Genomic DNA, 23,742 nt, shown 5'->3' on the forward strand with positions numbered 1-23,742 from the left:
AGTTACATAGGGGAAGGCATGGGTCCTCTATTCCCCATGCATTTTGCAGTCTGCCCTTTTGTCAGAGTTGCTTCATTCTTGCCTTTTTCTAAAGAAGGCCTGTTTGCAGAATTCTCTCTGAATATTCCCTACCATTTTGTGTGTGTGTAGCGGCCCCTGTTTTCCCTGTCCAAAGCTCCAGAATAACACCAGATTTGTGACATTGTGGAAGATGGGAAATAGAGGGCAGGGCGCAAACATGGTTGTTGTTGCCACTGCCACTTCCATCACCATTAGTTGAATAAATCTTTTATGGGGGAAAGCTGTGCTCTCGCCACTACTAATGGCAAGCCCTTCTTCCAAGAAACTCTTGGCGACCTGCTCCCCACCACCAAGAGGTTTGGTGAAATGGCCCCAATTTCTCCACCCACTGCTTCCCAAACAAAGGGTGGGAGCACCCTGGACGGGGAGCAAATGCGAGTGTGTACACAGACAGGGTCTTTGCGAGGTGAATGTTCCACTCCAAATGCCTTGGAGGAAAGGAGTGAGAGGGACACAATTCTGAAAAGGCAAATGTCCTTATATGTTACATTCACAAACCACTTACTCGCGCAAACAGCTGTTCCAGCTGCTTCCCCTGCTGCTGGTTTGTTCACTAAACCAGAGAGCGACGATGAAATGTGGGACCTGTTTTCTTGATAAAATTTGTCCAGCAACACATCAACATCACCATCTGGCGGAATGAAAGGGGAAAGAAACTGCCACCATTTTTTGTGTTATGGAAACCATTTAAATCTTAGCATCTCCCAAGCCATGTAACCTGTGCAAAGCAGCATGACACCCAACAAAAAGGCTAGACCCCTGTTCCTTACATAAAAAGAGAAATATTTAAAGACTGTGGATGGGCTCTGGCATGAAATCCTGCAAGTGCAGGATGTGAAATCCAGGGTGAATATTCTAACGTGGCATTTGGTCACATTTTTGATAACTGAATCCTGAGTCTGTGCAAGCAGCGGCAACTGCTTAACAACTGGATTTTAAAACGCTGTCTATACATAGACACCTATGGTCTAAGTTCTTAGAAAGTCTTTCAGACAAATGCCTCTTGATAGATGTCCCATGACGTACCTGGGCAGAGAGTACTGAAGAAGGCCCCCAGAGCCTCTACTTTCCCCGTAGCGAGTTCATAACTAACTTCTTTCTGGTATTCCGCTGGACTGAGCATGCTTTCAGATAGTATTCTTGCTTGGTACTTCCCTAAGAGACATAAAAAAGGGGGGAAGGGGTTCACATGCAACTGAGACAATTATACATCTAAACCAGAGTTTTCAATCAGTGTGCTGGGGCACCCTAGGGTGCCTTCAATGATGGTCAGGGGTGCTGCAGGCAACATTGGCCTCTGTCCCTCCTTCCTTCCCTCCCTTCCTCTGATGCTCTCTCATGTCTCTGCCTCCCAAAGGCTTGCATGGCTGTTTATTGCAGCAGCCCTGGCTATAAGCTCCGCAGGTGAATGGTGCCTTTGGGGTGGCTGCGGGGGCAGCTCAGAGACGAGGGATGGCAGCAGCAGCTGCCCGGAGGGCTCCCAAGGAGAGGGGAGAGGAGAGGAGGCTGAGGGAACACTCCACAAGGGAAAGTGTTCAAAGGAGTGTGAGAAACTGCCAGCTCTGTAGTCAAAGTGTGACATAACTGGGCTCCTGAGCCCCACAGGGGTACCGCAGATAGAATGTAGTTGGCCAAGGGAGCCGTGGCCTCAAAAAGGTTGAAAACCTCTGATCTAAACACCTAAAGGCGCATGAAAACCCTCCCACCAGATGTCAAAGAGAACAGCAACTACCAGACTTTTAGAAGACATCTGAAGGCAGCCCTGTTTAGGGAAGCTTTTAGTGTTTGATGTGCTACAGTATTTTAATATTTTTTTGGAAGCCGCCCAGAGTGACTGGGGAAGCCCAGCCAAATGGGCGGGGTATAAATAATAAATAAGTAGTAGTAGTAGTAGTAGTAGTAGTAGTAGTATCTTCCTGAAGCCAGGCCAATCTGGGTCTGGTTGGTTTCTGGATGGGAGATTACATCAGCTGCCAAGTTCCTTGGAAGAAAGTGTGTGGGGGGGTAACTTTTCCCACTAACATCTGCACTATCATATACTATGGCCCCACAGATTTTGTCAGAGACTCAAAGAAAAGTAAGGAAAACAATGGGCAAACACAATCTTTAAGATCACAATTTAATTTAGGTACACCATTATGTTTTCCCACACAAATGTGCTTACAGCTTTTACCAGAGGTAGAAAACATGGTGACTCCCAGATGTTGCAGGACTCCAACTCCCATCAACCCCTGCTAGGATAGCCAATGATCAGGGATTGTGGGTGCTGTAGTCCAAAAAATATCAGGAGGGCACTACATTGGCTACCCCTGCTTTATAGGGTCACTCTACCCTACTTCGCTTCACCTTCTTTGGCCATTTCAAGTGTTTCTAAGTGACACCTGACAGCCAATTCCCTCCTGAAAATAATTCAGAAACCTGAATCTTGAGTAGAATCTAAAGAATTAGGGATAGAACTCATTTAGCCTGTTTGAAAGTAGTATCACTGTTGGTTTATTCTATATAATGCTTCTTCTTTAGAGGTGCAGTTTACCTGGTCAAACACTACAGTTTGACACTACAGTGGCTCCATTTCTGGCCACAGGACAGTGTGGCCATCCAGCCAAGCTAAAGTTGGATGAAGGGGGGTAGTAAAGGCAGCCCATGTGGTGTAGCGGTTAGAGAGCTGGACTAGACTTGGGAGACCAGGGTTCAAACCCCCACTCAGTCATGAAGCTCACTGAGTGACTATGGGCCAGTTACTGTATTACTGCTTAACAGGGTTGCTATGAGAATAAAACCAGCAGAGGGAGAACCATATACACCACCCACAGAGGAAAAGTGGGATATAAATGTAAAAGTAAGGGCTCATCCAGACTTCCTTTACCACTGAATCAGAGCAAACAGCAATCCTTTCAAAACCCGAATTGACCTTTGTTCCGATTCAGTGATAAAGAGTGGGTTTTCCTAGGGAAAGCAGCAGGGCAATAAAAAAAGTGCCCAGGCGTGTAGTTTTAGAGTGCAGACCTATGCGTGGCACAAAAAGAAGCCTGGATGAGCCCTTTGTCAGATGCAAACCTAAAGAAAAGACCAAAGACCCAAATATGTGTGAAGTGCAAAGACAGAATATGCTATATAAAATCATTGGATCCAACTGCCTGCCTTCCCAGGACAGTCCCAGATATACAGAAGCTGTCCGGTTTCTGATTTGATCCTGGAATGTCCCGCTTTTCCTTCGGATGTTCCTATTTTCATTGAAAATTGAAGGATATGGATTTAAGTGACCCCCAAGTCAAGGAGATAAGTAACCTGTACAACCTTTGGTAGGCATCTGAAGGCAGCCCTATAGAGGGAAGGTTTTTTTTAATGTCCAATGTTTCATTATTTTTATGTATTCTGTAAGCCACCCAGAATGGCTGGGACAACACAGTCATATGTGTGGGGTATAAATAAAAGAATATGATGGTGATGATGATGATTGAATAGGACACCCCTATTTTCATCAGAGAAATGTTGGAAGGTATGCAAATGTGCTCTTGTACATCACCAGGTATATGAAGTTCTACTTTGTACATGCCAACAGTTAAAGCCTTTTGCCCATGAGCCTGCTAACAGCTGGGGCAAAAGCCACTCCATAACAAGAATGCTAGAAAGGTCCACGTATTGCTTTAGCAGCTCACCTGTTACAGCAATGCAAGAGTCAATAGTTCTGTTTCTACAAGCGCATATGATCACCACATAGTTGGTCTTCACTAGCTTTCCCTCAACGAGCATCTTAAACATTTCTGAGAGCCCCTCCGCTAAAGAATAGTTGCACTCAATGATGTGGACACTGTCATTACATGAGCTGGCTGCCAGTCCCGCCAGCCAGGGAAGCTGAGCTGATGTCACTGGGGCAATTGGGCCAGGAACCTGAGGGAAAGCTTGTGGGATGGCCTGTTGGTATTGACGAATTTCAGAAAGATGAGACTCCCGCCATGAACGCATGAAGATCTGTTCCAAGTCCTCAATCAAAGGCACCTGGTCTGAAGCTATGGAAACATCAACATGGCATCAAAAGCAGGCAAATGTTAGGACTTAAATCTACTACCAAAACTAGGTCTCCCCTTGCCGTGCTCGGAGCATAATTAAAGGACTAGTGGTTTTGGGTTTACGCATGTCACGCCACAGACTTTCCTAAACTACAGCAGAAATGATCTGTTGCTTTTGCACCAGCCAAGACAAATTCTGCAGCATGAGAAAACCACCCGCAGATCTTGTGCTCTCTATGTCCTTTGTAGGCAAAATATGCAATCCCCAGGTAACTCAAATTGAACTCCACAGTGTTCAATTTGCATCTTATTGTAAGTGATAATTCTAGTCCACATGGCAATGGATAATATCAGATCATAATGCTTGGTAAAATATGGAGATATATTTAGAAATTATTATTATTATTATTATTGCTTCGAGAAAGTTTACATCTTTCTCATTAGAGGTTCCACTATTACTATTTCTAATTTCAATGCAGTTACTACCGGAATTTTGACAGATACAATCAGACTTGTTCATATTGCCCTCATTTTTAAATTTGCACTGGCTGCCTATTCACTTCCAAGACATATGTAAGTTGCTGATGCTTATAGTGGCATGGGATACAAATACCTGAAGAAGTGCCTATTAGGTGACTCAACTCTGGCTTGGGTGGTGGTAAGGCACTGGGTAAACCTAGATCTTTGGTGGAGGGGAGGTTGGAACCTCTGCCTGCCCCTCCTTGGGAAAGGGTATCCTGTTAAAAGGATCCATGAGGAGTGGCTCTGTCTGATGCCCAGGCTAGGGCATACCACTCCTCCAATGGGGACCCTGCGGGGGGTACCCCTAATTGATGTAAATCATAGGGCTCCCCCCCCCCCCCGGGTTTTGGTTTACCCTTAGACGCACTCCCAGCAGATAGGCTGGAATAGGAACTGCTTACCCAATGCCTACGCCAAACCAATCTCTACTGTAACCAATAAAGCTGTGGCCGTATTCAAGCCAAAAACCAAAAATGCTGTTGTCCTATGTGTGGTTATTCATCCCTCTAGGGAACTGTGATCGCGGGGTCTTGGCATGCAAGTGCCTATCCGCTAAGGGACTTTAACTTAGTGCAACATTGAATTTCAAGTAGTGGGCAGGATTCACTGTTGGCAGAAGCCTTGTGCAAGGACTTCTGCCTGTGCAACAGGGTGATCCCCTCTCCTGGGAATTGGCTCGGGGGGGGGGTTCAGGAGAACCCCCAGAAAAGCACATGTTTGGGAGGAAAGGGGGATTGTGCCATTTGGCAAGCTGAAAGGACTCTACTTTGAATGCCCCCCTCAATATCTTTTTCAATTACCGTTTGTAGATCTGCCTATTCATATCAAAATATTTGCTCTCGTTTGATGGAGGAAAACTCACCAAGTTGAACGAGGTAATAGACTGTGAGTAAGAGCTGCATCTCCTCTGAAATTGGCTGCATTGTGGAGGCACCATATTGTTCATAAGCCCTAGAGAGAGACTGCGCGTTCTTGTAACACGTATACAAGAGAGGACTCACTACGACATCACTAAGGTTCCCGCAAAGGTAAGGAAAATTTCCATGCCCTGTGAAACAAAGTACAACTTATTAGATGCCAGGTATCCAAGGCAAGATAACTGAATGTCTTAATAGTTTAGGGTTTTTTTAAAACGAAAAAGTAGGCCACACTTGTTTTGAAGTGCTTATTGTATACACTATGTTACCTTTAAATATGACGGGCTTTGCTTTAAATATTTTAAGCAAATTATCAGGAACTGAAACTGGCTCTCCGGAGGCCACCATTGGAGAAGACACTGGTCCTGCCACGGCAGTGTGGGGTAAGCAGGACAGCCCTCCGCCTCCTCCGCCTCCATCTATGAATCAATTTAGAGAGTTTAACCAGAAAGAAACGACTGCAGCATAGATACTTGTTAAAATGTGCTGGGTGAAGGGGGAAGGACAACAATCCACTTCCACTTTCAAACCCGGTCACAGCCAAAAATAAAACTTAAGCACCGATTGCTCCTGTCAATGCTGTCCTTCCCAACCCAACAACTTATTATATCAGCTGTCAGAGTTCTTAGGTCTGCTAATTTACAAACAGGCATGTGCCCGGAGGCATTTAAATCATCATCATCCTCACTTACCATTTTTGCTTCTACTTGTGAGTGGTGGATTGGGCTGCAAATTCCAGGCTTCATTAGATGATGGAGACTCAGGTGACCATCCTTTGTGGCGTTTTTTAGGAGGCCCTGGGTTTGCTAAAGTGCCTAGATAACATAAACAATCCAGAAACTACTATTTTAAAAGGACCCACATCTTTCAGGAAAAGCACATGCCTGAACATAGAAATAGTTTCTTTATATATATTTTTAAAATCGCTCTGCACAGGCCCAAGGCAGTATGCAAAAACTAAACACATACAAAAAATAAAACCCCAGCCAATATCAATAGTACTCAGTCTATGTTCATTCAACAAACCATGAAGGAGATTTTCAAAAGTAAGAAATGGCACATTGCATCACCAGCAAATAACAGCAGAGAAGAGGATAGATCCACAGCAACTTCTGGAGAAGTACTAGAAGATACAAACAATAGAGGATGGAGATGCTTACCTGACCTCCCAACAGGTGAGTCCCTGCTGTTTATTGGGAGGGAGGAGGAGAGGAAGGCGGCGGCAGGGTGGTTCGTTTGGTGCAAACTCATCAGCCAAGACAATCTGTTGCTCCTGCCAGTGCATTTTCACCACACCACCCTCCCTGCCACCTCACTCCTCTTCTTCCCAGGAAAACAGCAGCAACTCCCCTGCCAGGAGGTCAGGTAAACACTTTTCTCCCCCCCCCCCTCCACACTGCCTGCTACTGGTTACAAAGAATGCACAACGATATTAAACAGTATCGTAGACAATATGAAGGAGAACAAGACCTGGATCTACCATTACCTGGAGGTTACTGGCAGACCAGTATTTATAATTACTGTCCATTTCTGCCTTCAAACTGAGGACAGTAGCATTTGAAAAAGAAACACAATACACCAAATGCTGCACCAAATAGCAACACCATTATTTTAAGATCAGGTGTCTGCTGCACACTCATGTGACCTCTTGGGCAAGGGAATGGCTTACATTGTGAATATTCAACCTTATTTGATGGCTATTTGAGTAAAGCATGGCTTAGGTCCAAGCTGTCTGAAAGACCATATTCCCTCATACAAATCCGCCTGGGTTTTGAGATCTTTGAAGGAGGCCCCTTTCTCTGTCTCACCATCCTCACACACACGTTTGATGGGGACATGGAAGAGGGCCTTCTCGGTGGCTGCTCCCAGACTCTGGAACTCCCTCCCTGGAGAAGCTAAACTGGCTCTCTCCTTGTCGTCCTTCCGCTGACAGGCAAAGACTTTCCTGTTTCAACAGGCCTTTGGGAACTGGCTGCTTCTAATTAAAGGGCTGGCGCTGTGCTGTTTCTACGCTATTTCTATTGGAATATATTAAGCATATATATGTATAAATGTTTAATTGCATTTTAATGATTGACTTACTAAGTTTTAGCAGTTCTTGTTTTTATCTGTAAGATGCCTTGAGTCCCCTCAGAGAAAAAGGTGAAATGTAAATAAATATATCATAATAATTACGATATACCAGAATACTTTCTGAAATAACTCCTCCTTCAGCCGCCACAACAGCATGATGCCACTTTTTTGCAAATAAAGCATAATGTGCTATCACTGGGTATTGAGTTTCCCTGTTCCCATTGCATTGCAGGTAACTGTTATGTCCTCCCTGGACTATCCTCAAGGCAGGGGACTACAGTGGTGCCTCGGATTAAGAACTTAATTCGTTCTGGAGGTCCGTTCTTAACCTGAAACTGTTCTTAACCTGAGGTACCACTTTAGCTAATGGGGGTCTCCTGCTGCTGCCAGGCCACCGCCACATGATTTCTGTTCTCATCCTGAAGCAAAGTTCTTAACCCGAGGTACTATTTCTAGGTTAATGGAGTTTGTAATCTGAAGCGTCTGTAACCTGAGGTACCGCTGTATTTAGATTGCAGAAGTGGTGAAACTCCTGTTCTCCAATCTTCAAAGAAGTCACATGCAGCTGTTAAAACTCCAGCAAAACCAAAAAATCTTCCATGACTAGTTTGGCCTTTAACGAATGCAGGTTTAGAACCTTATGCTAAACATTGGGGGGGGGGGCTCTTTTATTTATATTAAAATTCTACCACATGATGGCAGCACGAACACTTTCAGCCATTCATTTATCTTTCTCTAGCAAACCCACAGGGAAAAACCCCAGGGTCAATCAAACACGAGTACAGTAAATCCCCTGTCAGGGTCTCTAGTTGATGTATGTAAGCAAATTTGATAGCTATCTTCTTTTTTAAAAGGACTGAAATCAATTACCCAAATGAGCAAGCGATTGGTTCTGTCCACAAAGCAAAGTTAACCCCTGGCTAAGCAGATGAAGAAATGAAGCAGCTTGCCAGAGCTGTCTAGCAAAGATTGCACTAATGTTTATTGTCCTGTACTTGTTCTATGAATAGGAGACTTTGATTCCTGGCACTGTGTACTATGTTCGTGGAACAGTTACAGCACAAGAAGTGTTGCTCTTCACCGAAAGTGCTAGATTTAATTCCGGCAGCCCAGAACATTAAATTGTGTCCTTGTTAGGTTTGTTCAGAACTGGCACATGTACTGATTTAAAATAATTCTCAGAGCAGGGAGGGCAATCCATTTCAGAAAGATTCAGCTGACCTTAAAGCCATCTATTTAGAAATTAAGTCACATCGGTTTCAATGGGGCTGCCGTACAAATAATGGTTGCAAAATGTACCTATTATTTCAGGTGGCATTATATAAATGTAATAGTGGGACAGTGACTGAAATCCCCACTGTAATATTTCTCACTGAATTAATTCACAACATGAAATCAAAGAACTGCATTTTATTTTTAAGGACTCATACACCGCCCTTCAGTAGAAGTATTACCAGAGCATGTCACAATAAAAGAGCAAAACTTTCATATTGCTAGGGTGGGGTTTCCCAAACTTGGGTCTCCAGCTGGTTTTTTGTTGTTGTTGTTGTTTGACTACAACTCCCATAATCCCTAGCTAGCACGAAAAGTGATCAAGGATGATGGGAATTGTAGTCCAAAAACAGCTGGAGACCCGAGTTTGGGAAACCCTGTGCTAGAGGTTCAATGAACACCCACCAACCAAATAAGCTAGAAATACTTAGGAAAAACTGAATGTAACAGCAATGTTAAAGAATAGAGAACAATATGAAGAAGGTAAATGAAGTTTATTAACCAGCTATGTAATAAAGAAATTAGGAATATCTGGTGGCCAAGTGGCATAGTTGCTTTTCCTGATGCGTAGAAGAAATTGTACATTATTTTTAAAATAAGTTTCGTATACATTTAGTCCTCCAGTCAACTGATAGTGCGAGAATGTCTATCTTTGTGCACTTTCTAAGACTTTTACAACAAAACAAACAATAAAAGAGGGAAATATGCAATAAAAGTACAAAATACATCAAACAATAAAATGATAGCTGCAAATGAAAGGTGTTGAAAAGGCATCAAAATAGGGACTAAGCAAGCCTCTCAAAGGCCAGCTTTCCAACAGAGGGGAATATCCATTGCTTTGGTCTCTGGTTCCTCCCAGAGAATATGGCCCCTGAAGATTGCCCAGAAAGAAATTTGGCCCTTAGGAATGTGCCACACCACAAATGTCATGGGGCTGAGCAGTAGTCTTCAAGAAGCACCTTCTGGAATCAGTTCTCCAAGTAAACACTGCCCAACCACAAACTATATCCCTGCATATATTACAAAGAGGCTCAAGACCAAGCTCAGCTGAGGCTCTTATGTGCCGTATAAAAGGCCACCCATAGCGCCATAGGCATAAGCCATGCAGGTGTTTTACCTGCTGTTAAGGTACGAAGCAATTCTATGGACAAATCAGTACCAGGGACAGGGCCGTTGCAGTGTTGCCATGTTTCTCCCTTGAGAACAAACACCACCTTGCCTTTAAGTAGTTCCCACAGATTTGTTTTACACCACCAAGTTTTTAAATTGATCTTATTGTTGGGCCCTGTATGTGTTTTAAATATCACATTTTATTATATTTATTCAACCACTTTGTTTTTAACGTGTTTATTGTTAAACTGCCTTGTGAGGGCTTGCCCTAAAGGGTGGGATGGGAATATATTAAATGCATAAGCAAAGGTACCTAATACTGATGGTCTCGTCATAGAAGAGACATTGCTTTTCATCGAGTGTTGCTGGGGAGAGTCTTTGCCATTGTAAACTGGGAGACTTGCTGTTGTTGGCAGGTGGTCAGGCGCTAGGTCAATGAGAAAGAGTAATTTTAGAGGGGCTTTCTTCATCCGGGTAAAAATGCATGGCTTTCAATAATCCAACAGAGCAAGCCCTTACTTGCCTTAACAGTTCTGTGCTGGAAAAGAATGCCGAGGACTGAACACTGACAAACATCCTGCAATCTTGCATTTGTCTACTCAGAAGTAAATCCAGTTGGATTCAAGTGATTTGCTCCCAAGTAATCATGCATAGGGGACGCGGGTGGCGCTGTGGGTTAAACCACAGAGCCTAGAACTCGCCGATCAGAAGGTCGGCAGTTCAAATCCCCGTGATGGGGTGAGCTCCCATTGCTCGGTCCCTGCTCCTGCCAACCTAGCAGTTCGAAACCACGTCAAAATGCAAGTAGATAAATAGGTACCGCTCTGGCGGGAAGGTAAACGGCGTTTCCGTTTGCTGCTCTGGTTCGCCAGAAGCGGCTTAGTCATGCTGCCACCAGCCCATCCTGCATCATCTCACAGTGAGTATATTTTCGGGTTTGCCCACACAGAAAGAGGCTTTCTCAAGGGCTGCATATGTGCCACAGATAACTCCACCATGCTGCTCATGCTCACACATAGAATGGCAACTGATTGCAATCCACAAAGACATCTTGTTGTATCTCCAGCAGCAGCTATCCAAGCCAGTCTTCCCCAAACTGGTGCCCCCCAGATGTTCTGGGCTACAACTCCCTTCAGCCTTCTAAAATATCTGGAGGGCACCAAGGTATGACAGACCAATCCAAATGGTTCTTGCATGCACGGAAAGAAAATGGGAGACTGCGACATGCTAGAGAAGTTTCAGTTACCCATCTGTTGCATCCCTGCTTGAACTATGGGATGTGCGGCTATAAGTGGCTCATTCATGACAGGTGCTGAGGAGCCTGTATTCTCTGGAGGTTGGAACAACAGGTTGGAAAAAGTGCTGGATGAGGGCTGCCGGATTCTGAACTCTATCAAAGCAAAAAACAAACAAGATGCTGCTTATTCAAGGAGAACTGCTCACTTTAAATCTTCAAACCTTCTACAAAAGTTGAACTTCTGTTGTTTTAGCGCAAGGCAGATTTTGCCCAAAGAGTTCAAAGCAAAATTTTAGCTCCATGACAAATCAGTGAGGTAGGTTAGATGAAGGAAAGATAGGCTTTGCCTAAGACTAGCCAACAAAGATCAATTCATATTTCTTACCTATAAAAGTCTGGGTTGTATCTAACAAGGTTTTACTCAGAATGAACCCACTAAAATAAATGGATCTAATTTTGTCATGCCCGTTAATTTTAATAGGCTAACGCCGAGTAGAACAATTGTTGGATACTGCTTGCAGTTGTAAACTCTATGAAGCATAAAATAAGTATGCGCATCTGGAAATCGACAGCAGGTGTGTACCACAGTGCAATAGCTGCCCCTTGATGTGCTTGTACAACATGTCCCTATGGGTTGCCACACATGCATCTCTGTCTCATTCCCTGCAATGTTTGCCACTGTAAGCATGAATCTACAGCATATTTTGAGAAGATGTTTGTTCACTCTGCCTTTGGACATCTGTTAATATTCTAACCAAATGCTGCACAATAGTTCTTAAGGTCAGGGAGCAGGCTTTTTCGTTTATGCATGGCTAAAATTGAACACCATTTTGAATCAAGATAGGAGACTGCACCTTTTGAAACTAGACTGAATTTTCAGTTTCTTAGAATTCCTGAGCAATGCCAAGCACAAGGCAGCTAGTAAATATACAAACAGCAGATTTGCTCCCCCAAAAAAGTGTAAATTGGACATGAGATTTGCAGCAGCACAAACACTGGAACCTGCACTGCCAACATCAAAATCCAACATGCAGCCATTGCACCACAGTAGCCTGATTTAGGCATTTACCTAAGTGCCTAAGTAAGTGGACTTGCCAGTCTGATTTGCCCAATCCTTCCTTCTCAAAAATAAAAGGGAGGAAGATTGAAAAAGTCACCCGTGCATATGGACACATTCCACTGCAGGCATATGGAAGCACAATTGCTTCTACTCCCTGCCCCATCTACCAAGGGGCTGGTTAGGTTTATCAGGCTAGTTGGTTCAGAGTAAATGCGTACATTTCTTTTAAGTATTTTTATTGGGCTTTTAAAGAATTTTCACTGATTCCCTCGATTTCAGATTTATTTCTAAGGAGTCACATATCTAAACCTCTGGAGGAATTCCAGAGCTCCAGCAAGACAGGTTCATTATCTCACCTGACCCCTTCCAGCAGATTGGAGATCCTTTGGTAAGAGTTCCCTGTGCATTCCTCACCAGATAATACTTTAAGTGTTTCTGTTTCTTGGGCTGAGTGGTCAGCTTAAGATTGATGTGAATGGAAAACTCAGTAAAGTAGCAGAAGCCTTTCTTGCCACAGCCGATACAATTGCCAGAGAAACCTGATGAAATAAACATACACAAAGATGGGAGACAGATAAGCAACATAGTACAGATAATGCACTTCCAAGTTGTTTGGCGTGGCTGTTGGGAATTTATTTATTTTTTCCTCGCGGGCGCGCACACACAAAACGACACATAAATGTTGCAAGGGTGTCAACTGTTTCTAAATAAATGCCTGCATTTAATAACTCCCCCATCTCTTTAATTTGTAGTTTTAATGACATCTTGGAGAGGGATGGAAATCCCATTTCTCTTTGTTAAGAATGCCAGACAGACCAATCAATAGAGTGGTGGAAATGGGAAAGAATGACAAATTGATGCCATGGGATGGCTACAAAACCTGGTTACACATTTTAGTTTTTAACAGTAGTGACCAGACCAATTAAATACCTATTCACAGGACCCTTTTAGCATGTGAGTAACTCGGAGAAAATTTGTTCTCACGTTGATTTCTAGCCGCTTCAACTTTCAGGGTGCTTGTCCTGTGCTTCCACTAGGATTAGGCTTTGGACACACCAGTAAATATTGCTTTTCAGGCATCTGCAGCCATATTTCAAATTCCAAACATTGCCTCTATTTTGTAGGCATCTTATTCAGGACTGAGTCAAAGTCAGGTAGGAAAGCACATTTCATGAAAAACATCGCCCTAATGAAACACACATACCCTCCTTAGTTTGGCAATAGTTTGGGGAGGCCTGCATTCAAAGTAAGAGCAGGAAACACAACATAGAATTTGATTGGGTTTTGTGACATCACCCTAGAGCCAAATCTGATTGACTACATAGTATAGTCAGGAAACCTATTTGGAGTGAGCATCATGCTTTCTCTCCTCACTCGGATTTGGCATAATGTGTTACATTATGTCATTGTGTTGCTGACTATCAATGACTATCAGTCATGATAGCAATTTAATGTTGCGAATTTTATGTTGTGAGCCTGAGATCTATGGATGAAGAGTGGTATACGTTTAATAATAATAATAATAATAATAATAATAGGATTGTCTGACGTAGAAACCTTTGGTTTTCGAATAAACTTGCACTGAATCTGTATATCAGGGGGTAACAAGCAGTGAACAGTATGTGAAAGCAGAGGGTTGTGGAACACACCCTTTCACCTTGAAATATTTTCATGGGTGAGTTTGGGGCAGCCTTGCTATACTATGATATTACAGCAAGCACAGGGGTCAAAACACAACACTAATCTTACCAGCAACTCAATAAATGGGATGCTCATTCTACGTAATGCCTCGGTTATACACAAACATCTGGACCTAGCACATAATAGGAGACGGCTGCTCATTCTGTAAGCAAGCTAAATAAAGCAGATTTTCCATATACATTGTAGATATGGCAAAGGTCAGGAGAGCTGAGCTATCCAGTATGCGTTCCAATTTATCTATGTCACAGGGCTGAGCCTGCAAGATGGCTAGAGATCAATATTTGTAGTCTGACAGATAAAGCCCTTTCACCTCTAGGTCATCAGTTCAAAACCAGCCAGCATCAAGAGTGACCGAAGGCTGTTACAATCTGATGAGTGGTCAGTGGTCTATGTTAATTACATTTGGCTGACTCCACCAGACCTCATCTGAGAGACTAGCATCCCTCTTGGGTGCTGTGACATTTGGAGGAGGGAGGCCAAGGGCAGGTGGGGGGCGGGGAGAACTACGGGGAGGGAGAACAACTGAGCCCTCTATTTTACATCTAGTCCCTCTGTGTCAGCTTCCAATGTTCCATTTCCCTGTTCAGGCTTTACAAACGTCTGAAGATATAATGCCAGGATGTGGGAATGGCCACCAACCTACACAACAACAAGACAAATTCATGGCGGATAAGACTATCAATGCCTACCGGTCACAATGGCTATATGTTGGCTCCAGGATCAGACAGAGCATGTACTAGTTGCTGGGAAATAACAGCAGGAGAGGGCAGTTGCCCTCATCTCCTACTTATAGGATTTTTAGGAGCATCTATTTTCAGTCACTGTGGGGAAAATGGCGCTGGACTCTATAGGCCTTTGGTTTGATCTAGCAGGGTTCCTCTTATATTCTTAATGGCCATACACATTCAAAATGGAAGGACCACATTTCATAGTTGACCCTGACTTCTGGACATTACAAAGATGTGTGTGATTTTAGCCATTTTCTAGATATTGAATCTTAACATGGCAGACCCTCCAAGTGTCCCTATTTTCCAGGGGCAGTCCCGGATTTACAGAAGCCTTCCCGGTTTCTGATTTGATCCTAGAATGCCCTGCTTTTCCTTATGACGTGCCTATTTTCATCAGAGAAGTGCTGGGGGTGAGTATGGAGTTATGGGACCCCCAAGCCAAGGAGATAAGTAAATTACAACTTTTAGAAGACATTTGAAGGCAGCCTTGTACAGTATAGGGAAGTTTTAAAATGTTTAATGTTTTATTATGCTTTTATATATATTGGAAACTGCTCAGAATAGCTGCGGCAACCTAGTCAGATGGACAGGGTATTATTATTATTAATTATTATTATTGAATAAAGGTAAAGGTAAAGGAACCCCTGACCATTAGATCCAGTCGTGACCGACTCTGGGGTTGTGCGCTCATCTCACTCTATAGGCCAAGGGAGCCGGCGTTTGTCCGCAGACAGCTTCCGGGTCATGAGGCCAGCATGACTAAGCCACTTCTGACGAACCAGAGCAGCGCACGGAAATGCCATTTACCTTCCCGCCGGAGCGGTACCTATTTATCTACTTGCACTTTAACATGCTTTCGAACTGCTAGGTTGGCAGGATATTATTGACCAGGATGTCCCTATTTTCATGGGAGAAATGTTGGGAGGGTATAGGATGGTCATTCCAGTTGCTGTACCTTTAACGGGGATTTGATCTGTAGCCCCTGGGGCAAAGAAGACAAACAGAACAGCCTTGCAGAATGCCACCCCCACTCTCTTGACTTCAATGAAGAAACAGGATGAGGAAAATTGAGGATTCTCTTTTTTCCCCCGCCAAAAGAGTGTTATAAGTTTTCAGCCTGCCGGGCAGAACCAAATACTATCCCATATTCCCTAGGGATGGGGAAGATGAAGAGCAACACCATGCGCCGCCAAGTTTCAGCAAGAGGGGGGTCCTTCTGGCAGCTGCAGAAGTGGTGAGGTGGCAGAGGGCAGAAGGGGGGGAGGCACATTCCTGTTTCTCCTCAGATGGCATATTGGCGCGCCCTTGGAATAATAGGATAGTGCTTGGTTCTGCATGGCAGGCAAAAAGCCTCTAATGCTCTTCTAGCAGGAAAAGAGAATGAGTCCTTGATATTTTCCCACCCTGGTTCTTCATTTCCCCCCGGAGAATTTTACCAAGCCTTCCTACAAGTGAGCATGGAGATAAACTGTGCAAACGCAGCTCTCTGGCAAAAGGGAGGAAGATGATAAGAGACAAGAGCTGCGCTGCTTATACGTCAGGACTTTCCTCAAGAGAGTAGAAGTAAAAAAAAAAAAGGAAAAATAAGGAGGCCTTCTGGGGGAGAAGGGCAGGGAAACAATGGCAGGAGGAGAGTGCCCGGTTTATAGAGCGCCGTCCCTGGAGAAACAACAACAAGCAGTCTTATGGCACCTTAAAGACTAAGAAGTTTACTGCAGTATAAACCTTTGTAAATGGGTGCTCTCTTCATCAGATACATAAAATGTAATCCTCAGGTGGCAGCTATGATCTTTAAAGTGCCACAGGACGCTGCAACCGACTCCACAGAATATCCAGCAAGATAGGGATATACCCACTAGGTTAAAAAACCACTGTTTTCATCAAGACTTTTCATTATTCTAACAGTGAGTGGTGAACCCGTGACCCTCCGGGATGTTGTTGGACTACAACCCCCACCATCCCTGACCATTGGTCATGCTTGTTGGGCATGGTGGAAGGTGGAATCCAACAACATATGGAGGGCCACAGGTTACCCATCCCTGTTTTAATTCCTAATTTTGGTCGGCCATTACTGAAAAATATTATCCCGGGTTGGCCCTCGCCTTTCTTTCATTCTAAAGAACTGTATTTAACAGGTTTGCAAGATTTAGGAGTTTATGAATGTTATTGTTGCAAAAAGCTTGGGAGGCTGTTAGGTGGAGGAGTGAAAGGCAACGAAACAAACAGGAAAGGGGTCTCAGCGCCCCATGCAGAGAGCTGCAATATTTTCTGCCTTAATGTATGGCACCGATTTTGAGATACATAGGACGTGTGTTTCCTAAAAGTACCGTGAAAAGCTTCTGAGAGGAAGTTCTCTCACACTGATGAACAAAGACCACTTAATAGCTAGAATACTTGCACCTTGCAGGGAGAGGGTGCCAATATTTTGCATAAGGCTAGACAGAATGGCGTTTTTTAAAAGAAGAAGAAGAAACCTCCAATATGACCAACGCAAGTAAGTCATGGAGGCAAGCAAGCTGGAACCACCAAAGCAACCTTCTAAACAAAATCAATAAACGGACTTGATTTATGCCCCACAGGCATTTCACTAGCTTGTCATGAATATGAAACAGAAGTCAAAGAGGCTACTCAGGAAATTACTAAATGCACAGATATGTTTCCTTCCGAGCCTATATATGCCCTGTGGGCATCTCCACAGACAGTGGTGGAGCCAGCTCAGAAATGCTCAGGAAACCATTTAAGACACTTTTGGATGGGGTGCATTTCCCTTTTGTGAACAGATTCCTTCAAGGTTATCAAATGAGATTAAGGAAGAAACAGGGTCCCCTGCTTTATGAAAACAAATGGATGGAAAGAGGGGAAGAGAGAGAGAGAGAGAAAGAGCAAGAGAGCCATACCAAAGTAGATAAATAAAATTTGATTCCATCACTTTAAAAATATTGAGCTTATTTGCAGGCAGGGCCTGATCTGAAGCCAAGCTTACCAAGCCTATTCCAGCTGGAGGGTGTCTTAAAGAGAATCCAGATAACTTCTGAGTTGGCTCAGCAGTACCTGTTAGGGTCTATATAGGAGTCAATGAGCTCAGTTGTTCCACTGCAAGAACTCTGCCCTGAGATGTATAAAGGGTTGTGTGTGCTTTTTAAGAGCGTCTCTGAATATCTACAGTACTTATTTCCTCGCCCATTTATTGATTTGATTACATTTATCTCCCACTTCACTGAATTCCAGGGGGTCACAACTAGATGACCTTTTGGGTCCCTTCCAGCTCTTCGGTTCTATTATCTATGACTATCACCAAAGTGAAGGGGTGGAATGACTGGACATTCAAATCAGGTCTGATACTTGTTGTTTCCTTCTTTCAAAAACGACGGCTGGGAAATTTCAGGTGTTTTGGCTTCCACAAGAAAATGCTTTTCATTTAGAATTTGAATTTTTGAAATCTCCATTCCAATTCCAAATCATTCATGGATTGGGCAGAATTCATTGTCTCTCGGTCTCAATTATGTAAAATGGGGAAATAATGGCGGTCTTCCTCAAAGGCATGGCTGTGAGAACAAAGGATGTATGCAACAGTTTGCCACCTACCATCTTCCTTCAAGTGCCTCAAATACAGGTGCATCTATGCAAAATTCAGCAGCATTTTTTATTGTTATCAGTACTCTGGGTGTTTCCAGATAGATGCTTATTGTGGGATCAGTGCTGCTCTTGCATGCAAGTTTCTTTGCAGAGTCTGCACAATGTCCTCGGCATTAAAATGTCACTATCCCCACCCCGATTTAATCAAGATTTAACCTCCCTAAGGAAAAATCAATAAGTTAATAACTCTATCTGTTTGCAGTAGCTAAAAAAACTATTTTCAATATGAAGCACCCATCTGGAAGCATATTATAGTCTGCCCTAATCTATAGGCCAGGTTTGGGAAAATTCTGGTCTGAGGGCGTAATCAGGCCTGGGATAAGTCCCAATATGACCCGCGAGGCCAGATCCCCCCACCTGTAACATCAGGTGGCAGACAGGTAAAGACACAGCTACCAATGCACAATAGGGAGCCTTGAAGTGCACTCTCGACTATGTATTGACAAGGGAGGCTCGCTGTCACTGCCAATCAGCTAACTGGTAGTGAGGCAAGCCAGCTGGGATTGGCTATGCTATGGAGTTTCGCCTGGGGTACTCCACAGCACACGCAATCCCAACCCCACTTGGCTGGGATTGGATTCTTCTTTTTAGTGCAGCTTGCAGTGCTACAAAGGGGAAACGGGTCATCTGCCATCGTAGTGTTGTCAGGCGATTGAGAGGTGGGCAGACCACCAGTCAAAATGGCCGAATGAGAGTAGGGAAACAAGGATCCCACTCAACAACCAGATTCTGTTCCTCTACTCTACTCTACTCTAAAGCAGCATGGCCCAGTTTATTAATCCACTTTCACTTATTCCACACTGCTTTAGCAGGCTAGATGGACCGTGAAATGAATTCCTACCATCCAGATCAAAGGCGGATCTAGGGGAGTGCAACCAATTCAGTTGCACTGGGTGTGGGGCTTCTGGGGCGCTGCAGAAGGTGCCAAAACCATGACATCCAACGGAAGGCAAAATTCACCACTGGATTATGGCATCACACAGGGCGCCACTGAAATCTGAGACGCCAAGGTCCGCCACTGTCCAGATTCCAGAGCAACACAATCAGAGAGTGACAGAGACCAAAGCACACCATGCTATGAATCACCAGTTTCAATAATACGGACATTTCTTGTTGTGCAAGCAATTTGAGATGTGGGTCAGTTCACACACACAAGCATACATCCCTCGAGGCAGGCATTATTATATCCCATGTGACCATCCTTGTGTAGTGCATGTCACTGTGGTCTGCAGCAACAAGAGGAAGCAAGAGAAATTAGGAATCCTTGAAGTTGTTGAGCTTTGAAAATTCAGTCACAAGTTGCTGAGATCTAAACTCCCCAGAAAGATATGTGGGCTGAAACTTCATCATCCGCCAGCTTTTGCTCTCCCTAAATTTTTCAATATGGTTATTAGATCAAATACATGAAAATTCTTCCAGAAATCAAATATTTCTGGGGGACATACAGGAATTGGAGGTGTAAATGCGAATTTCATTGTGATTACTTTTAATTGCATGTTAATGCAGAAATAAGATGGAACAGAGTTATGGATGAGCACATGTGAAAATGTCACAGATGGAAATAGACTGACTGTTCCATCCCTGCTGCTATGCATCTGATATGGTATTGTTCTCTTGTGTGCGGTCAGACTGCCACAAGGAAATGCTCGTATCATCATAACATCATTGCTTGGTCCCCTAAGGACAACTGAAATATCCTAGCCACAAATATTATATATGCACCTTGATGAAGAAGGTAGGCATTATCAAGGAAACATGTAAAGATGCAGCTTCAGATGTTTTATACAGAGCTGACTTTGAAGATTTGCTACTAGACAGTCATGCATTTTAAAAGCAGAAAGCAAAGCACAACAAACTTGCCACCAAAAATTCTGCCAGCACAAGGGAACCTCTGCTTCAGTTGGTGCTGAAACATAATTTTAAATGTTTAGAAATGAACACAGAAATAACTCGAAGGGCAATAAGCCAACGTGTCAGCTGCACACAAAAGCATTGCAAATAACTACTAAACCTGATCCTTTTGTGTGTTGACTTAGAAGACACACCACTGCGTTCAACGGAGCTTACTCCCAAGTGAGTGTGCACAGGATTGTAGGCTTAGCGTTATTATTACCAAATGTTTCTTACTACTTTCCCCCCCTCTTCTGGTTTAGCGTGCAATTAACACATATACTACTTCCTCTGTGTTAACAGCCTTAGGAACCTTAGGCTGTTAATAGCGCTAGCCATGAATGGGCTGAGTGGTTCAACATTACTGCTTGTATCTTTAAAATGACAACGCACCACAAATTTACAGCCCTTTTAATTCCTTTACGGTCGCAGGCCAATTGTACTGTGACCCATCAAAGTCAGCAAGATCTCATGGCAAGACACATTATTGCCAGATGAAGTTATATACTCCACCGCTCCTCACAAAGCTGGTTGTAAACTCAGATCCCAAATTTATTTATACCGGGCTCACATTGCATCCTTTTGATTTTTATTGGCATCGCTTTGTAGCTCCTTGTTGCCTGGCAATATTGTTAGGAGCAACCCTAACAGCAAATGCATTTACTCTCAAATACATAAGAATTCAATATGGTGCGGAACACCATATGTGAAGCTCTCAAGAACTGTGTGTGACAGAGCACCAAGTAATTAGAGTTTCTTCAAAGTTAAACACCAGGCCTAACTAGTAGCTTGGGAAAATGTTATTTAATTGCCTTGTTTATAGCTCATCACACTTTTTTTCCTCCCTAGAGTTTGTTTTGTACCAAGATCCTAACCCACTCACACTAATTCTAGCACAGTAGACAATCATCTTTCCATCCATCACATGTGTATCTCACTTTTCCTTCCAGTTGCTTAGAGCAGCCTATGTAAGATTAACACTGTCTCTTCTCCTCACAGATCAGTAAAGTACGTTGGGTAAAAGAGAGTGAGGGGCTGACCCAAAGTCACCCTTCACAACTAGTTCAAGTCCAAGAGCAAGGCTGCATACACACCACACATTTTAAGGCATATATTCTGCCCCCAAAGAAGGCTGGAAACTGTAGCTTATGCCTCAGAGAGCTACGATTTCCAGCACACTTAATAAACCAGTTCCCATAACTCTTTCTCTTGTGAGGGGATGTGCTTTAAATTTAGGGCATGCACACAGCCCTAGATTCAATCTACGCCACAAAGGCCCTAAACAGGTCTGCCATATTTCCAAGGTACTATAATTAGAATTGCAGTTATGGGGCATGAGTGTTGAATAGTTGGTGCAGCTAGGACTGGACCTCAGGGAGCCACAGCTCAAGGCTCTCTCCCAGTAGAACTACTCAGGGAGAGGGTGAGTGGGAATTTGAACCTGAGTTTCCCTGGTCCTAACCCATACTCTAACCACTACCACCCACCGGATAGGGGTTTTAGATAAACCACAGAGCCTAGGACTTGCCGATCAGAAGGTTGGCGGTTCGAATCCCCGGAACGGGGTGAGCTCCCGTTGCTCAGTCCCTCCTCCTGCCAACCTAGCAGTTCGAAAGCATGTCAAAGTGCAAGTAGATAAATAGGTACTGCTCTGGCGGGAAGGTAAACGGCGTTTCCGTGCACTGCTCTGGTTCGCCAGAAGCTGGCCACATGACCCGGAAGCTGTACCCTGGCTCCCTTGGCCAATAAAGCGAGATGAGCGCCGCAACCCCAGAGTCGGCCACGACTGGACCTAATGGTCAGGGGTCCCCTTTACCTATATATATATATCTCATAAAGAAGGTGATGAGACTGAGAAAGCAGCAGGGAGTAGTGTTGCTATATGTCCAGAATTTCCCAGGCATATCCTGGATTTGTCCATCAAAAACAGTGTCCGGACAGAATTTCCGAGGATTGGTTAAAATGTTCAGGGAAACCTAGGCATATGGAAACCCATGTCAGAAAAAAACCCATTTGTGTCCAGATTTTCACTTTTAGAAATATGACAACCCTAGGGAGCCTCTGTTTCTGTGCAGCCAGCTTCACTAATGGGTTGCTATCACAAACCACATCTCAAAAGAGAAGAGGAACAGGTTGTATATCAACACAAGATGAGATCAAAGACAGCTGGCATTGGAAATGTCCATAAATGGCCTAGTAATTCAAGGTGTCGCCTGAGCAACTGTAAATGCAAACTGATCCGACAATTAGTGTAACCTTGGACTGGATTAAAGGTAACGCAGCATCTGCAAAATAAAGGTTCACTCCGTACCTTTCCTTAAGCTCAGCCACCTGCACAGAAGGTTAAATCGTTCCAAAACAAGGACGAATACCAGGAATCAAAATGAGATGGGGCTAATCTTGTCATTTCTCCCTGACAACAGAAACTGGAAACCTTGGCCCTCCAGAAATGGTTTATCTCCAACTCCCATCAGTTCCAGTCAACATGGCAGTAGTCAAGGACGATGGCAGTCAATAATCCCACAAAATCTTAGAGGGCCACAGGGTCCTTGACTTACAGCGATGCTGTGATCACAGCTGCCACTTACCTAGCAAGGCATTGCGCCCCTGCTCATCAGGCAGAAATCTCTTATCTACGGCACACACTAAAAGGTGATCCGGTAAGCTTGGTGACTTGGCGCCAACCAGTAGAAACCCTGAAGGCACTTCAATTGGGTCGTTTGAAACCGATGCTAATCTCAAATCTTTACCAGCCTGGCAGAAACCTGGAGGAGGAAAAACAACAGCACTATTTTAATCAAATCATATACCGTAGGTTATGTATGAACTGGTGGAATAAATTATACTCTTTTGAAAAGAAAAGAGAAAAGAAAAGAAAAGAAAAGAAAAGACAATAGCCAAGGTGTTTTAAAGAAATAAATTCCTCTCGGAACTGTGGGTCCAGGATAAAATTAATACATCCCCACTGAATATGCATGGTTGCATATACATATCTCCCATTACAGTCATACCTCGGGTTGAAGTAGCTTCGGGATGAATATTTTCAGGTTGCGCTCCGTGGCAACCCGGAAGTAACAGAGAGCATTACTTCTGGGTTTTGCCGCTCACGCATGCGCAGACGCTCAAAATGACGTCACACGCATGCGCGGAAGCAGCGAAACACGACCCGCGCACGCGCAGTCGCATCTTACATTCACTTCAGGATGCGAACGGGGCTCCGGAATGGATCCCGTTCGCATCCAGAGGTACCACTGTATTTTGATTCAAATGTGTAAAGGGGTAGAGGGATTGATGCAGAAGTACGGACAGCAAAACTGCCTAAGCTGTACAAGTTCAGAAACAATCCCATTCTTTCCTTACAATGTAACACAGCGGAATAAATTAACAAACGAGAGGGGAATATTTGCATATGCATTTTTAAAGGAAAATGGCTCCAATAATGAAGTGTGTGTGATGTGGGAATAGAAACCCAGCCAGATTGGTGGGGTATTATTATTATTATTAT

At 43.8% G+C, this 23,742-nt stretch overlaps 1 protein-coding gene across 2 annotated transcripts in view; it reads right to left on the reverse strand.

Moving 5' to 3' along the window:
* The window catches only part of GREB1 (growth regulating estrogen receptor binding 1), a 98,419-nt gene that overhangs the window by 25,694 nt on the left and 48,983 nt on the right, over positions 1-23,742 (reverse strand). For both annotated transcript variants that reach the window (XM_083431343.1, XM_083431344.1), the window contains 10 exons: positions 22,826-23,002; positions 12,639-12,821; positions 11,232-11,375; positions 10,299-10,412; positions 6,223-6,345; positions 5,800-5,949; positions 5,476-5,661; positions 3,741-4,091; positions 1,108-1,236; positions 587-712 (listed from right to left, as the gene is read on the reverse strand). In XM_083431343.1, coding sequence (XP_083287469.1) covers positions 587-712; positions 1,108-1,236; positions 3,741-4,091; positions 5,476-5,661; positions 5,800-5,949; positions 6,223-6,345; positions 10,299-10,412; positions 11,232-11,375; positions 12,639-12,821; positions 22,826-23,002 — 1,683 coding nt within the window. The remainder of the gene's footprint in view (positions 1-586; positions 713-1,107; positions 1,237-3,740; positions 4,092-5,475; positions 5,662-5,799; positions 5,950-6,222; positions 6,346-10,298; positions 10,413-11,231; positions 11,376-12,638; positions 12,822-22,825; positions 23,003-23,742) is intronic.

Source organism: Podarcis tiliguerta (assembly GCF_965153285.1).
Source record: "Podarcis tiliguerta genome assembly, chromosome: 3".
Lineage (NCBI taxonomy): Eukaryota > Metazoa > Chordata > Lepidosauria > Squamata > Lacertidae > Podarcis > Podarcis tiliguerta.